Genomic DNA, 18,052 nt, shown 5'->3' with positions numbered 1-18,052 from the left:
CTGATGCGAACAGCTGACTCATCTGCAAAGACCCTGATGCTGGGAAAGACTGAAGGCAGGAGAAGAGGACAACAGAGGATTAGATGGTTGGATGGCATCACTCAATGGACATGAGTTTGAGCAAACTCCAGGAGATAGTGAAGGACAGGGAAGCCTGGCGTGCTGCAGTCCATGGAGTCACAAAGAGTCAGACACGGCTGATCAACTGAACAACAAGACCAAACACATAACTAACACAGTGCTTTATATATAACAGGTTTTGATAAATATTTACTAAATCATTTTCTCAGTCAATCTGAAAAAAAAATTTTGTTCAGTCAGTATAAATTCAGTATTCACACGTTTTAACAATAAGGGAAGTTGCCAGGCAATAAAAGCAATACCCACAGGGATCCCAAATACAGTAACAACCTTCTGAAAGAAGTTTCAAATTTTCATTCTGATAGCAGATGAAGATAAAAAAGTACCAGCAGTATACCTATGGCTGATTCACGCTGATGGACAGCAAAAACCAATACAATATTGTGTAAAGCAATTACCCTTTAATTAAAAATAAATAAATTTAAAAAACAGAAACTGACCACCATTAAAATTACCTTAGCCTATAATGTACCACCTCAAACAAAATAAGTTTTGGTCTTTAAGAGTGCTGTATTTAAAAATTAGATTACAGGTACAATTAGCTATGACAGAACAAATTTAAATCATTTAGAACTTCTAGGCCTTTAATCATACACCCACAAAATGCAAAGTATACACACATGCACAGGCCTTAAAATATATAAGATTATACTTTATTATTTAGAGGGAAAATATTTTTTCTACTTAATTAATTAGACAGCCTACTGATTTTTTTCCCAACATTTTTACAAACATCATTTACCAATCAGTCTTGTTTGTTGCCTAATGTTACCTCAGCAAAAAGTATTCTTAATTAAGACTGTATCGCTTGGGCTTCCCTGATGGCTCAGACAGTAAAGAATCTGCCTGCATAATTATTAATGATCAGGAGTAACAAATTTTGGTTAAAAATTTTCAAACCTTTACATAAATTTTTAAAATTACTGATCTTATTATACTCCCAGAAAACACCAAAGCTCTAGAATAATTTCACAAACCATTTTAAGTGAACAAGGATTATGACATAATCACTTTTCATCTTAAAATTTAAGCATGATTTAGAGATATAATTTTAATGGCCATGTGGCTAGTATTAAATTGCTTCAGTCATGTCCATATGAATACACAAAATGAAAGCCACAAGCATAATGCATATGGGTAACCACTTTCTCAGTTCACAGTTAATGAACTACATTCAACATAACTACATAGTACATATTTATCTATATTATGAAAATGCTATCTCAGTTACCCATGTTAAAACTTCAGACTGACTAAATTATAGATAGCACTTTTCAGAAGTATCAAAAGTATCACTTTTCAGAAGTAACAGAATTATGAAGTCATATAAATATTAAACTTACTTTGTAATTGTCCACTACTTCAGCTAGTTCTAGTTTTATGTTTTCAGCAATTTTCACTTGTTCTTTCCATTTCAGCTCCATTTTTGCAAGTTCATCAGCATACTTATTGCATTTTGTTTTCTCATCCTAAAACAAAATTAGTATAATTACCAAAAGATTTAAAATCCATATTCAGCCAATATCTATACAAACATACTTGTGCTGAATGTTTACTATAACACTACAGTAAAGGTATAAAAATTAAAATAACCAAAATGTCTGTCAGTAGAAGACTGGATAAATCATTTTATATTCATACACTGGAACAGAATGTATTTACTGAAAGAGAACAACAGATCTACAAATTACAAGGAAAAGTGTCAAGATATGTTAATTGAAAAGATCAAGTTCCAAAACAGAATATACAGTATAATTTTATTTTTGCTTCAAAAGTTGTTTAACACAGTTTTATATGATATCTATGTAGAAAAAGATAAACAAAAATATAATTTTTTTGGTTGCACGGCATGGCTTGTGGAAACAATCTTAGTTCCCCGACCAGGGATTGAAACCTGGCCCTCAGTAGTGAAAGGTCAGAGTCCTATGGACTGCCAGGAATTCAATAAACCAAACTATTAATAGCTCTTATTTCTGGGGATCAGGATCATAATGGTATTTTTTCACCATCATTATCCTTTATTTCCATAATGCCTAAGATTTCACAACAAACATAGATCACTTTTGCAAAGGAGGTAAAGCAAGCATGTATGCATGCTAAGTTGCTTCAGCTATGCCCTACACTCTTGTGACCCTTTGACCTATAGCCCACCGGGCTCCTCTGTCCATGGGATTTCCTAGGCAAGAATATTGGAGTGGGTTACCATGCCCTCCTCCAGGGGATCTTGCCAACCCAGGGACTGAACCTCCATTTCTTAGGTCTCCTGTACTGGTGGGAAGCCCGGGAGGTAATAAAAATCATATTTGTGAGGCCATTGTTTCCAGATATTAATTGGGGTTTCCTGACCAAGACAATCTCTAGGTAGATTTCTTAAACACTGCTCTTCTCTACAACTTAGAATGTTAAAGGAAAGGAGTTTTAAAACAAGATGAAAAGGTAACTTGGCCAATTTCATTTTGAGTGCTTTGTGTAAGGAAAAAAATGTTTAATATGCTTTATGCTAGAAATTCCCTAGTGGTCCAGTGGTTAGGGCTCCGTGCTTCCACTGCAAGGGGCATGGGTCGCTTCCTGGTAAGGGAAGTAAGATCCCACAAGCCTCTCATCACAGTCAATTAAAAAAATTGTTTTAATTTTTTTAAGAAAGAAATATGCTTTATGCTTTGAGCAATTCAGTAGAGAAAAAGTCTTTTCAACAAATAATGCTGGATCAACAGTGTATGTACCACAACTCACCATTCACAAATAACAGGCTTAAAAGACTCTAAGACTACAAAACTTAACAGAAGACAAGAAAAATATCATTACAAGTTCAGCTAGCATTTTTTTCCTTAGAAAATAAGAACAATACATAAAGAATAAATTAAGAATCTATACTTCAGCAAAACTAAAACTTTTTCTAAAAACACCATTGTGTGTGTGTTAGTTGCTTAGTCATGTCTGACTCTTTGCAACTCCACAGACTGTGTAGCCCACCAGGCCCCTCTGTTCATGGGATTCTCCAGGCAAGAACACTGGAGTGGGTTGCCATTTCCTTCTCCAAAAGGAACTAGAGAAAGAAAGAAAGTGAAGTCGTCCAGTCATGTCCAACTCTTTGAGACCCCATGGACTGTAGCCTACCAGGCTCTTTCACCCATGGAATTTTCCAGGCAAGAGTACTGGAATAGGTTGCCATTTCCTTCTACAAAAACATCATTAAGGAAATAAAAAGGCAAGCCACAGACTGGGATAAAATCACACATATCAGACAAAGGATTTGTATCTGGAATAAAGAACACAACTCAATAATAAGATGAAAACAATTTTTTAAATGGCCAAAAAAATGAACTCTCATAATAAAAAGGAATGAACTACCAATAATAGGCAACTATATAAATAAATCTCAAAATAACTGTGATGAAAGGGGGCAGGAAAGGAAGAGTGTACATATGATTCCATTTATAGAAACTGTACAAAAGGTAGGCTAATCTACAGTGGCAGAAAGCAAGCCAATGGTTTCCCAGGAAAAGGGGAGAGAGGGAGCGATGAGTTGCAAAAGGGTACAAAAAAGATTTGAAGGTAGTGGAAATGTTCATTAGCATGACATTGTGATAGCTGCACAGCTATAAATACAGCAAAACTAAACAAACTGCAGACCTTAAACGTGCAGTTTACTGAATTTCGGTTGTACTACAACACAGAAGTTTTTAGCTGGAAAAAAACATTCTATCTTCCTTTGATAATACAATGAGGTTTTTTAAAATATTCATCCAAAATTGTCTCACTTACTGAAAAATAGTTTAGTCCCTCATAAACAACTATTTTGACCTCAAGGATAATCAATCCTCTATAAAAGGATCTTCTGAGGCAACAAAAATACTCAGCTTAAAGTCTTATTAAAGGATTAAACTATTATTAAGACTATAACATAAAATATTTTACATTAGTTACTATAGTGTGTTAAGTCATTTCAGTCCTGTCTGACCCTTTGTGACCCTATGGATTGTAGCCCACCAGGCTCCTCTGTCCATGGGATTCTCCAGGCAAGAATACTGGAGTGGGTTGCCAAGTCCTCCCCTTCAGGAAATCTTCCTGACCCATGGACTGAACTGTGTCTCTTTTATCTCCTGCATTGGTAGGTGGGTTCTTTACTGCTACCTGGGAAGCCCAATTACTATAGTAACGTTGGGCTAATATATAAACTTCATTCCACAGCTTTAAAAATTACCCCTTGCCTCTCCACATGCACAGAGAAACAAACACAGAAAAAAAAATATTTAACTGAATAAACGAAAATCATATACTACACAAAACACCTTTTCCTCCCTTCCCCCAATCAGATACAAATGAGAAGCATTTTCCCTTTGTCCTTTATATACTCCAGAGTGAATGCTACTGGGACAACTGCAAAATTTAAACGTTTTACTATTACAGTTTAACAGAATCAAAATAAATAATAGTAAAGGCAACCATTCACTTGGCTAACATTCCCTTTTTCCACTTTACAAATCTACTCACTTTAGGATGTGATGAAAGTCTTTGCTATTATTACAGTATATATGGGAAAAAAGAGTACTTTCTTTTTACGCAGTTCAGAGACTTTTCATGTATCCTTAGAAGACAGACAACATCCAACATCAATTAATCCTTTACCCATTATCAAGAGAAGAATATTAGGGGAACAGAAAACAATCACGATTTCCCGCCCCCAAACAATGTAACATTTGCAGGATCTTAGTACCTCAACCACAGATCGAACCCATGCCCACAGCAGTGAAAGCACCAAGACCTAATCCACTGGACCACCAGGGAATTCCCTAGATCATGATTTTACACACATGCCTACATGGATAAGTACACAGAACACCTCCCACTTCAAAAGTGAAACTAAACATCAGGATACAAGGGTAAAGAAACTTTGAGGGCTTCCCTAGTGGCTCAGTGGTACAGAATCCACCTGCAAATGCAGGAGACACCAGTTTGATCCCCGGTGCAGGAAGCTCTCAGAACAACTAAGCCCATGTGCTGCAACTGCAGAGCTTATGTGCTGCAACTGCAGAGCTTATGTGCTGCAACTACTGAAGCCCGTGTGTCCCGCAACCCCCCTTAAAAAAAACAAGAGAAAGAAACAAACTCTGGGATACCCAATCAAAACAAAAAAGATAAGCTAAGCCATTACATTTGATATATCTCTTCCTTACAAGGGAATTAGCTTACCTGCAAGAGTTGTTTACATTTATTATATTTTTCTGTTTTGTCAGCAATTTCTTTGGTCATTTCAGAGACTTGTCCCTTAGTTAGATTGTCAAAATCTGTCTCAGCTGTAACAAGGCAGAAAATAAGATTACTAAAAAATACTTTGCTCAGTATATTAGCTTCCTGACTTGAAGGTCAGTATACTGTGAAATAAATGGAATCCTAAAGGAGAAACATCTAATTCAAAACAATCATTCAAAACCATCTATTCATACACTAAGTAAACAAAGAAGGAACAATATAAACATTAGATGAGAATTTCACTATAGTTTGGCTAGAATCAAGTTCACATTCAATAAAGAAAAAAACTGCTAGCTAAAAATATTCTAAAATGCCACAAAAATTGTTCTTTATATATTTATTATATAAGATATATAGGAAAGCCACATTCTTTGAGAAAAGATGTTAAGCCATTTTTCTAATCCTTCATACTATTCAGTAAGTCTTAAGTCAATATAACACCTTTCTCAGTACTTCTATTAATACCATATAGAAATGAAAGGCAGGATCCTATTTCCACAGCAGTTGAATCTAAACATTTAATAGTATACAAAACTTACAATACATTTATTAAGTCTAAAACATCAACTGCCCCAAACATTATACAATTAAATATACTTTTATATACTCTAGCATTTATTTTTGTTATTGTGTCATCTTTAACATAAGGTGAAAAAAAGACACTAGGACAAATGAAAGCCTAGAGTTAATTTAAATTTTCATGTTGTTCATGTACTCACTATGTCTCTCTAATCCATCCTAAAAGTTAATAAGCTAATAAAAATTTTAACTTATCCACCAACAGGTGTACTAACAAGGAAAATACTCTAATGACCCGAAGCAGCCAAAACAGAACAAAAACAAGGCAAGAAAGAAATGTGATTAGAACTAAAGGGATTTTTAACTTTCCCTCCACAGAACTATACAATTAAAGTGCCATAAATGGTTCAAAATTCCACACATTTAGGGAAATATTAATTAAAAATTATTTTTAAAAATTGCTATTTTAGCTAGCTAAAATTAAAATTTCAATTCTTGGCTCTTTTCCTACAGACCAAATACTATAAGCATTTGCATTTAAAAACACGAGCTCATTTAATTAACACTTAAGAACACGCTCACAAAGATAAACATGAGTTTACACTCATATTTTGTATATTCACCACATGGATGACTTTTAGACCTTACTTTCCCTTTGCCTCAATCCCTGACTTATAAGAATATTTTACAAGCTCCCTAAAATTCTTACACATGAAACAAGCAGTATAAACAAGCATAAATATTTTTCAAGGCAGAACACTTTATACAAAAAGTCTAAAAGATTTCTACCTGTAGAAGGTGGTGGCTTTACATCTAGAGTAGAGGCAGTCGTAGCTGGGTCTGTGTTTATTGAAGCATCATTCACTTTCTGCTGATTCCCAATTTTCTTTGTGAAGACACTACTGCTATTAACCTGTTCAAAATTGTTAACAATCAACTATTAAATGAGCTGCATATCTATCCTTCCTTCAGTAACTATGTATCTTCTAAATAAATCCTGGAAGTCCACAAAGCTATTGCTGTCTTAAAGGTCAAAGTCTAAAAGTTACACACATCCCTTTACTGACTAAATGTTACAAGAGAACATTCTATTTCTCCAACAAATAAAAATTACCAATTTTTTAAAAAACGTATCACAACAATATTGAGCCAATAATGTGACATCAAGCAGAGAGAAATTATATTCAAAAGGTATAATATTATAAGTCTGATTTTCAAACAAAAATATTGATGAAGGAATTATTTTACTACAATGAGTTACACTTACCGATTGGTCTGAAAGTTTATTTATTTGTTTTTGGAGCCTTTGGCATTCCTTGAATTTTTCTTTATAATGATCTGCTGCCATCTGAAGACGAAGTTTCAGATCCTCAACTTCTCTTCTCAGTTCATGTTCCAGTGTATCAGTCTTCTCCTAAAAAACAAATAAACTTTTTCTCTAAGAGAAACATAAAAATCTCATATCTCATAATGTGGTAGTAAATCCAACTTCATTTTCACTTTTTTCTCTCGACAATTAATGTTATTTGTTTTGGAGTTTTGGCTACAGAGTCACATTAGCTCTCCTAATAATTTCAGCTTTATATTCCAAGGACTAAGGTTTATTAAAGAAAAAAACTAGAAAAGAATCATCTATCTCCTGAGAAGTAAGCATTACTCTGTTAAATAACCACAGTACCATTTTATGCTACAATAAGAAAATCTAAACAAAGCAATATATACCTGTTATCAAAGCAGTGTTTACTAACCATTAGGAATTTGCTTACAGAAAATTTTCTAAAAACTTGTATTAATTTCAACCGAAGAAGTTACAATGACTAAACAAAATGAATGGAAATTTAAAATTCTGTGACCAGGAATCTGACCTCAATTACTTTAGCATAAGTCATTCTCTTTCATAAGCTTATAATGAGTTTTTGACCAAAATGGAAATTCAAAATTAACTGGCTTTACCTGATCTTTATTCACAGCACTTAGTTTAAGCTCTGCCAGTGCATCAGTTAACTGCTTTTTCACTTTCTCATTTTCCAAGCGTGCAGTATGCAGATCTGCCATTGTTTTATCCCGCACATTTACAGCATCACTAAGTTCTTTAGCCAGAAAGACAGCTTCTTGCCGAGTTGCCTGAATCTGTTCTTCAGCTTTACGAAGTTGCTCCTTTAAAATAAATGTATCTTCCTGAAGAAAGGCAGATAAATGTATTTGTAATTAAACCATTCAAGTAAAAAACAGAAGCAGAAACAATGTTTATTTCTATTTCAACAGATCTAAAATTTTAAATTAAATATTGCTTTTCTATTCATGACTGAGATGAAGTATTGTTGTTGCTCGTTCAGTTGCTGTAAGTAGGGTCCAACTCTTTGCAGCCTATGGACTGTAGCACACCAGACTTCCCTGTCGTTCACTATCTCCCAGAGTTTGCTCACTTTCATGTCCATTGAGTCAGTGATGCTATCTAACCATCTTATCCTCTGCCTCCCTCTTCTCCATATATAAGCCTATAAAAAATCTGAGATGTGACTTTGTTTTAGAGACCCCCATAGAGCAACCCTATGCATTGGGTATCAATACTATCACTATATGTATAATTCAGGACACTGAAATACAGGAAGTCAAGCAACATAACCAATGTTCACAGTCTTGGCTAAACAGAGACTCAAACGGAGGCTTCTGTCTCTCAGAATCTCTCCAGCTAGAACTGCTAACCCTCATTTTTTATAATAATAACAGTAATTATAAAAACTTCATTTTAACTGTAAAAATTTTGGTTAAAAAAATGTTTTCTATGATCTAACCTGTAATTAGCACCTTTCTCCAAACCTAAAAGTATCTTTGAAAAGTTAAAATTGCCACTTTCTGTAATATAAACAAGACAATGTGAGCTCAATAAATCTAGCTTATTCCAACATTCCTCTTTATTCTAGAAATAAACTCATAAAAAGTGCAACTGTTCTAGTATGACATTAATAAAGATAATATATAAATGTTATCAGTTTCTATATGCCAGAAAGGGGGGAAAAGCATTGAAAATATTTTCCAATCAATAAAAAATGAAAACATTTTAAACAAAAGAAGAAATTTGGAGAAAGGTATGAATTTCTTTAAATAGCTATTATGCATAGAAAAAAATGTTCAATTCATCAACAGTCCAAGAAGGTAAAACAAATACCATTCCTCTTCTTTCAAACTAAGACTGAAAACCAATTAACTCTAATATCTGGATGGTTTAGCAAAATTAGCACATCTTCAAATACGTGGGCTCATTATTATCTGCAAGTGATATAGCCTTTATCAGATTTTTGAAACATTCATCAACACCTTTGAAAAACACATGGCTTTTGATCAATTTTATTTTCATGAGTTCCTAAATACAGCTTTAGATTGGCAGGGTTAGTTTTGCAGGGATCAAGTAAAATATTCAGATTATGAAAACTTATTAAAAATAAAAAATCTCTAACAATATGAGAATTTTGTTATAAACTATGATATACCCTCCATAAAATGAAAACCTATGCAGCCATTACTAGCAGTAGTATATGTCATACATGTTTTGGAAAGGCATTTGAATTACAAAAATTTAAAACCTCAAACTGGCAACTGTCCTTTGAGCAATTTATTCCACAGAGATTTATACAAGTGCCAGGATATCTGTACAAGAATGTTTACTGCATCATGCTTTTATAACACCTAAGGATTGTACACAACTAAAAAACATTATATCAGTTCAGTTCAGTAGCTCGGTCGTGTCCAACTCTTTGCAACCCCATGAATTGTAGCAGGCCAGGCCTCCCTGTCCATCACCAACTCCCGGAGTTCACTCAAACTCAACATCCATCGAGTCGGTGATGCTATCCAGCCATCTCATCCTCTGTCGTCCCCTTTTCCTCCTGCCCCCAATCCCTCCCAACATCAGAGTCTTTTCCAATGAGTCAACTCTTCGCATGAGGTGGCCAAAGTACTGGAGTTTCAGCTTTAGCATCAGACCTTCCAATGAACACCCAGGACTCATCTCCTTTAGGATGGACTGGCTGGATCTCCCTGCAGTCCAAGGACTCTCAAGAGTCTTCTCCAACATCACAGTTCAAAAGCATCAATTCTTCGGCACTCAGCTTTCTTCTCAGTACAACTCTCACATGCATACATGACCACTGGAAAAATCATAGCCTTGACTAGACAGACCTTTGTTAGCAAAGTAATGTCTCTGCTTTTGAATATGCTATCTAGGTTGGTCATAACTTTTCTTCCAAGGAGTAAGCGTCTTCTAATTTCATGGCTGCAATCAACATCTGCAGCAATTTTGGAGCCCCCAAAAATAAAGTCTAACACCGTTTCCACTACATTACATACTATACAGCTATTTAATAAAAAGAGAGATTTCAAAGCTGCTGTTGTACTTTTTTTTTTTTTCCTATCCATGCAGCTTATAGGATCTGAGTTCCAGGGATTAAACCTGGACTCCTGCCAGTGGAGAAGCGTTGAGTCCTAACCATTGGACCACTAGGGGATTCCCTATTAAACTGTTCTAATGAATGAGGAAGATCTTCATGTGTACTCATACTGCAAGATGTCCAGACAGTCTATCAATTTTTAAAGTTTTTGTAACACTATATGTAGTCACATTTTTGTTAAAGTATAAATATTATACAAACATTAAGATTTCTAGGAAAATGAGAAATTCTATAATGATATATCTGGGAAATAAAAGAGTTACTTTTATCTTGTACTCTTCACATACTACTTGAACTTCTTTTATAACCATGATTTTGTATTGCTTTTATACTTCTCACGTTTCCATTTGCAATCTGCTACATTCAATACCCTGAAAAGTAACTGGAGTCTTAACCATTAATCCTAAATGTCACGCATATCTGATGTTTTAAGTATTTCATTAACTGTATCTGAGTGTATTCAATAGCAAACTACTGAAAATCACATAAAACTATTCCAATTATAATGAATAAATCAAATTAAATTTATACAACATAGTATTTATACCCATTCTTTTTTTAATGGGAATATCTCTATGAACTGATAGGGAATGATTTCTCATCTATATATAGTTCAAGAAAAGCAAAAGGAAAAGAAAAGCAAAGGGAAAAAGAGTATAAACAATATCCCCCTTTAAAGAAAGGGGGCTTCCCTTGTGGCTCAGATGGTAAAGAATCCACATGCAATGTGCAAGACCTGGGTTCGATCCCTGGGTTGGGAAGATGCCCTGCAGAAGGGAAAGGCTAACCACTCTAGTATTCTGGCCTGCAGAATTCCATGGACTATAGAGTCTACGGGGTCACAAAGAGTTGGACACAACTGAGCCACTTTCACTTAAAGAAAGGAGACAGAGAAGGGTATGTGCACGCACACACATGCACCAAGTTTATTTTTGTAAAAACAAACAATAATAATATACTGGAAACTAAAGAAAATGCTTTACCTATGAAAACAGGTAAGATAGGGTTTTTATAATTTATTTTTAATTGGAGGATAATTACAATATTGTGTTGGTTTCTGCCATACATCAACATGAATCAGTCACAGGTATACATATGTTCCCTCCCTCATGAACCTTCCTCCCACCCCAAGAAAGGGTTTTTAAGGAAAAGTAAATTTTTTATTTCATTTTGACTTCTGAATGATACAACTATTTTACATATTCAAGAAATAAAATTAAAAGATTACAAGAATAAAAACAAAAAACTGAACTGTATTACAAATGCGTAATATAAATGTTTAAAAAAATTAATTCAAGTAACTTTTGAACCTGATACTCTGTACATCCTTACGCCACAGGCTGTGTGACGCAAGTCTGCTGCACCCAGAGCCCCTGTCAATATAGAGCTGGACTATAAAGAAAGCTGAGCGCCAAAGAATTGAGGCTTTTGAACTGTGGTGTTGGTGAAGACTCTTGTCCCTTGGACTGAAGGAAAATCAACCAGTCAATCCTAAAGGAAATCAGTCCTGAATTCATTGGAAGGACCAATGCTGAAGCTGAAACTCCAATACTTTAGCCACCTGATGCGAAGAACTGACTCACTGGAAAAGACCCTGATGCTGGGCAAGACTGAAGGCGGGAGAAGGGGACAACAGAGGATGAGATGGCTGGATGGCATCACCAGCTCGGTAGACATGAGTCTGAGCAAGCTCCGGGAGTTGGTGATGGACAGGGAGGCCTGGTGTGCTGCTGTCCACAGGGTCGCAAAGAGTCGGACGTGACTGAGCGACTGGACTGAACTCTCTACACCCTTAGTGAATATATTAAGATAAAATCTGGAAAATCTTAGTTTTTATTTAGCAGAGATACTGATGGAAATGCTGTTGAGATAATAATTCTGAAACTAATGGTGTGTGCAGCTAGTTGAAAAAGTTAAAGTGTTAGTCACTCAACTGTGTCCGACTCTTTGCAGGTCCATGGTCTGTATAGCCCTCTAGTCTCCTCTGTCCATGGGATCCTCCAGGCAAGAATACTGGAGTGAGTAGCCATTTCTTTCTTCAGGGGATTTTCCTAACCCAGAGATCAAAACCCGGGTCACCTGCATTGCAGGAAGATTATCATCCAAGCCACCAGGGAAGCTGGTTAAACAACATGAATAAATATAACATTTGAAAGCTGTGGGGGCTTCCCTGATAGCTCAGTTGGTAAAGAATCCACCTGCAATGCAGGAGATACCGGTTCAATTCCTGGGTCAGGAAGATCCACTGGAGAAGGGATAGGCTACCCACTCCAGTATTCTTGGGCCTCCCTTGTGCCCAGCTGGTAAAGAATCTGCCTGCAAAGCAAGAGACCTGGTTTCCATCCCTGGGTTGGGAAGATCCCCTGGAGAAAGGAAAGACTACCCACTCCAGTATTCTGACCTGGAGAATTCCCTTGGGGTCGCAAAGAGTCGGATACAACTGAGTGACTTTCACTTTCACTTTTGGAAGCTGGGAGAAGGTATACCTAAGTATGGAAAGGAGGAAGATAAAGAAGACCCCTAGGAAATACTGGATTTGAATTGGAGATATCAATATAAATTTAAGACTTAAAATATCTAATTAAAGTGCAAAGGAGCAAAAGGATTCAGTTCTTGGTTTCGAAATACCTTTCTCGAATGTGAAAAAAAAAAATCAGGCTCTTTGGAGAAATCGGTAATACCAGATTTAGGTCTGAACCTAAAACTAAAACCTATCACAAAGTTCTAACCACAAAACGAGGAAGTATTCAAAGCATTAGGGGGAATATATCAGAAAGATACAAATATAGGTCTGAAAAGGCTCCCCCCTAGCTATAGGACAACTTAAGATAAAAAAGAATGATGAGGTATAATATACTGAACAAAAATTAATCAAGGAGTCTATAGTGATTTTTTTAAAAAAAGGAATAGAACAAAAGGGAACCACCTCATTATAAAAGAATACCTACTAATAAACATAGAGGGAATGACAACTTTTTAAAATCACCACTTTGCAATCATTAATGTAATAACTGATACAGGTAAGGATCATCGAAGTATAAAAAACACTGGTCAAAGAGTATTGCGGAGAAGGATGTTCACATGATCTCGAAGTATTATCCCAGATTATTCAATAAATCACAAAGAAGGAAAGACACCAACGTAACGGAGAGATAAGCAGACATAACTTTAAACAATAGATTAAACCTAACATCAGAAAGAAAGGAACTGGTATTCTATGACTTCTGATGTAACTGCAACAGAATGTACAAAACATCTTTTTCTTGCCAAAACTATGTAACTGGAATCTAGTCATGAGGAAACAACAGACAAAATTAGAATATAGAACATTCTCTCAGACAAGTCTGAATTCTTCAAAACTATCGATGTCATCACAGACAAAAGGTTTAAGGACACTGTTCTGTATTAAAGCAGACCGAGAATATAACAGTAATCATTAATGTATGATTTCTGACTACCCAGGATCAAGAAATTTTAAAGGTTATACAAAAATATAAGTGGACTAATTTTAATGTGGACTAAAACTACATACATGTGTGTGTGTGTGCCTGCGTGTGCACATGCATGCTGTCGTGTCCAACTCTTTTGTGACCCCATGGACCACCAAGATCCTCTGGACCTGGAATTTTTCCAGGCAAGAATACTGGAGTGGGTTGCCATTTCCTATACTCTAGGGGATCTTCCCAACCCAGGGATCAAACCCACGTCTCGTGTCTCCTGCACTGGCAGATGGATTCTTTACCACTAGCACCACCTGGGAAGCCCCATATACAAGTATGACTATTATCATATCAATATAAAATTTCTTAGGTGACATTTCTTAGGTATTATGGATCTACAGAAGAATGTAACTGTTGATAAGAGAGACTTTAAAAAATATTTAGGATGAAATGTCAATGCCTACAACTGACTTTCAAATGGCTTGTGGGGGGCATATAAATGGGAGAGATAAAGGTAGCAAAATACTGAAGGATATATGTATTCAATTTTCTGTTCTTTCAGCTCTTCTAGAAGTCTGAACTTTTAGAAGTTGAGGGGAGTAAAGAGTAAAAACAAAATCCACACTGTATACATTTAACAGAGATAATATTTTACAATCTTCAAATGCATACTGCAAAAGTACTTACCTTACTTGAGGTTGTAAGCAACAAGGTCCTTTGCAGATTCTCCTTTTCAGCCAATGAGAACTGTAGTCTGCTAATCTCATCTTTGAAATGAGTAATCATGTTTTCTTTGTTCCCATCTAAATTCTTTAAAGTCTGGACCTCTGACAGAAGCTTGGTATTTTCTATTTCTGTATTCTTCAAATGTACCTGAAACAGTGATGGAAAATGCCAAGAATATTCTAACTCCACAGCCTAAGTTACTCAATAATTTAAAGTATCACTATTTATCTCTAACCCAAATATGATCAAGAAAAGGAAAAACTCACTAAGCAAGGAGTCAGGAAAGCAAATTCTGCCAAATGATTTCCCAAGTATATGGAAGCAGAACACAACTTTTCTGAGTTTTGCTATTGTTGTTTTAGTTTTCCATAGAGATTAATTCTAAGGTCTAACATTACCTGATCTCTAAAATCTTCCCTTTTACTAATTTTACATTAGTTCTCTTTAAAATTACAAATGAATTTGGTTGTTCTTTTGGGGAAACGTGTTACAGGCATATTCATATATAAAGGTATGACCAGATTCAAGAAAAACAAAGTACATTCAAGAATGATACCTTAAGCAATTAAATTTCTTGCTTATGGAAAAAGTACTGTCATTTACTTCCTATGTGCCTAAAAATACATTTATTGACTAATTAACCCAACTATATTGATTTTTCCCAGGAACTCTGGCTGCTGCTATTCACAGTACATATGCAAATCAAATTCTATAACAAGTATCTTTAAAATTTAAACTGCAGTTGAAAGTAGTTTTTAAAAACATACTGTATGCAACTGCATACTGCAACTTTCAACTGCAGTATGCAGCTGCAACTTTGCTTAGATATCAGTATTGTTAATATTTCCCTTTCTCTCTCTCTCTCTCTCATGCTCTGAAGATGGCTGTGCCAAGAAACAGAATGGGTATAACCCATAAACATGCAAACGTTTCTATGTTCTGCAATGAGGTGCACAGTAGACTCGATTTTTTTTTTAATTTTCAAAGCAAAAATTTTTAAAGATTAAAAAAGAATTAACTAACCCCCAAATAAGAAGGAAACAACTGTAGTTTCGTGGTATAGTTTGAAATAAGGGAGCCTGATACCTCCAGCTGTTTTTCTCCAGACTGTTTTGACTATTCAGGGTCTTTTGTTTTTCCATACAGATTTTAGAATTATTTGTTCTAGTTCTGTGAAAAATATCATTGATATTTTGATAGAATGCAATGAATCTGTAGATTGGATAGTATGGTCATTTTAACAATGTTAATTCTTCCAATCCATGAGCACAGTGTATCTTTCCATATGTGTTACCTTCATTTTTTTCTTCATCATTGTCTGTTTTCTCACTACAGGGCTTTTATTCATTAGATTTATTCCTAGACATTTTACCCTTTTTGACTGTAAATGGGATTGTTTTCTTAATTTCTCTTTCCAAGAGTTTGCTGTTAGTATACAGAAATGCAGATGATTATTATTATTCTGTGTATTATTTTTGTATCTTGCAACCTGACCAAACCCACTGATGAACAGCAAGTTTTCAGTGGCATCTTTAGGATTTTCTGTATAATGTCACCCGCAAATAGTGACAGTTTTACTACTTCCTTTGCAATTTGAATTCCTTTTCTTTGTCTGATCACGATGGCTATGACTTCCAATACTATGCTGAATAAAAGTGATAACAGTGGGTATTTTTGTCTTGTTCCTGATCTTGGAGGAAGTACTTTTCAAGCTTTTCACCACTGAGTACATTATGATGTTAGCCTTGTAGTATATGACTCTTATTATGTTGAGCTATGTTCTCTCTTAACCACTTTGTTGAGAAGTTTTATCACAAACATATGTTGAATTTTGACAATAGCTTTTCCTGCATCTACTGAGATGATCATATAATCTTTATTTTTTAATGCAATATATCACAGTAACTATACTTTGTACACTACAAAGCTAGAGTAATCAAAACAGTATGGTAGTGGACAAAACCAGACACACTGATCAACAGAACAGAGAGCCCAGAAATGAACCCACTCATATAAGCAATTAGTCTATGACAAAGGAGGCAAGAATATTACAACAGGGAAAAAAAAATTTCTTCAACAAACTGTGTTGGGGAAACCAGACAGCTACATGCAAAAGAATCAAACTAAGCTACTTTCTCACACCATGTATGTAAAAATAAACTCAAAACGGATTAAAGACTTAAATGTAAAACTTGAAACCATAAAACTTCTAGAAGAAAACAAAGGCAGTAGATTGTTTGATATCGGTCTTAGCAAAAAGTTTTGGATATGCCTCCTCAGGCAAGCGAATCAAAGGCAAAAATAAAACAAGTGGTACTACATCAAACTAAAAAGCCTTTCCCCAGCAAAGGAAATTATCAACAAAATGAAAAGGACACCTACTGAATGGGAAAAGATACCTGAAGTATATCCAATCAACATGGAGTTAACATGCAAAATATACAAAGAGCCCATACAACTCAATATCAAAAAAACAAGCCCGATCAAAAAACAGGCAGAGAACCTGAACAGGCATTTCCCCAAAGAAGACATACAGAAGATCAACAGGCAAATGAAAACGTGTTCAAGATCACTAATCATCATGGATATACTAATCAAACACCTCACCTCAATGATACATCACCTCAGTCTTGAGAATGGCTACTAACAAAAAGACAACAAATAACAAGTACTGGCAAGAATGTGGAGAAAAGGGAACCCCTCCACACTGCTGGTGGGAATGTAAATTGGTGCAGTCACTATGGAGAAACAGTAGGGAGATTCCTCAAAAAGTTAAAAAATAGAACCATATGATCCAGCAATTCCACTCCTGGATATTATCTGAAGAAAACAAAACACTAATTTGAGAAGATATAAATACCCCTATGTTTACTGCAGTATTATCTACAATAGCCAAGATATGAAAGCAACCTAAGTGCTCATCAACAGATGAAAGGATAAAGAAGACGCTGTGTGTATGTGTACACACACACACAGGTATATTACTCAGCCATAAAAAAAGAAAAACTGTGCCATCTGCAACAACATGGAAGGACCTAAGTGAGATAAATCAAAGACAAACACCATACTACTTCATTTACATGTATTATCTAGAAACAGAACAAATGAACATAAAAAAGAATGACAGATGAAGAGAACTAACAAGTGGTTGCTGGCTGGGGGATTAGAGAAACAGGTAAGGAAGATTAACAGGTACACAGTTATAAAAACAGAATCAGTCACAGGTATGAAATATATAGCATGTGGAATATAGTCAGTAATTATGCAATACCTTTGTATGGTGACAAGTGGTAGCTAGACTTATTGTGGTGATCATTTTGAAATGTATAAAAATATAAAATCATGATGCTGTGCACCCAGAACTAAATATAGTTTTGTGGGGGTCAAATTAAACTTCAAAAACAAACTCATGGAAAAAAAAGGTCAGATTTGTGGTTACCTGAGACAGAGGGTGAAGGGAGGGAGCGTTAGATAAAAGTAATCAAAAAGTACAAACTTACAGTTAAAAGATAAATAAGTACTAGG

General features: G+C 35.2%; 1 protein-coding gene across 3 annotated transcripts in view; it reads right to left on the bottom strand.

The window, feature by feature from the left end:
- TAX1BP1 (Tax1 binding protein 1) overlaps positions 1-18,052 on the bottom strand; it is an 89,613-nt gene that overhangs the window by 28,017 nt on the left and 43,544 nt on the right. For all 3 annotated transcript variants that reach the window (XM_018047094.1, XM_005679266.3, XM_005679268.3), the window contains 6 exons: positions 14,489-14,674; positions 7,867-8,091; positions 7,181-7,327; positions 6,703-6,826; positions 5,335-5,438; positions 1,485-1,610 (listed from right to left, as the gene is read on the bottom strand). In XM_018047094.1, coding sequence (XP_017902583.1) covers positions 1,485-1,610; positions 5,335-5,438; positions 6,703-6,826; positions 7,181-7,327; positions 7,867-8,091; positions 14,489-14,674 — 912 coding nt within the window. The remainder of the gene's footprint in view (positions 1-1,484; positions 1,611-5,334; positions 5,439-6,702; positions 6,827-7,180; positions 7,328-7,866; positions 8,092-14,488; positions 14,675-18,052) is intronic.

Source organism: Capra hircus, chromosome 4 (assembly GCF_001704415.2).
Source record: "Capra hircus breed San Clemente chromosome 4, ASM170441v1, whole genome shotgun sequence".
Taxonomy (NCBI): Eukaryota; Metazoa; Chordata; class Mammalia; order Artiodactyla; family Bovidae; genus Capra; species Capra hircus.
This window is presented reverse-complemented; position numbering and strand designations above follow the sequence as displayed.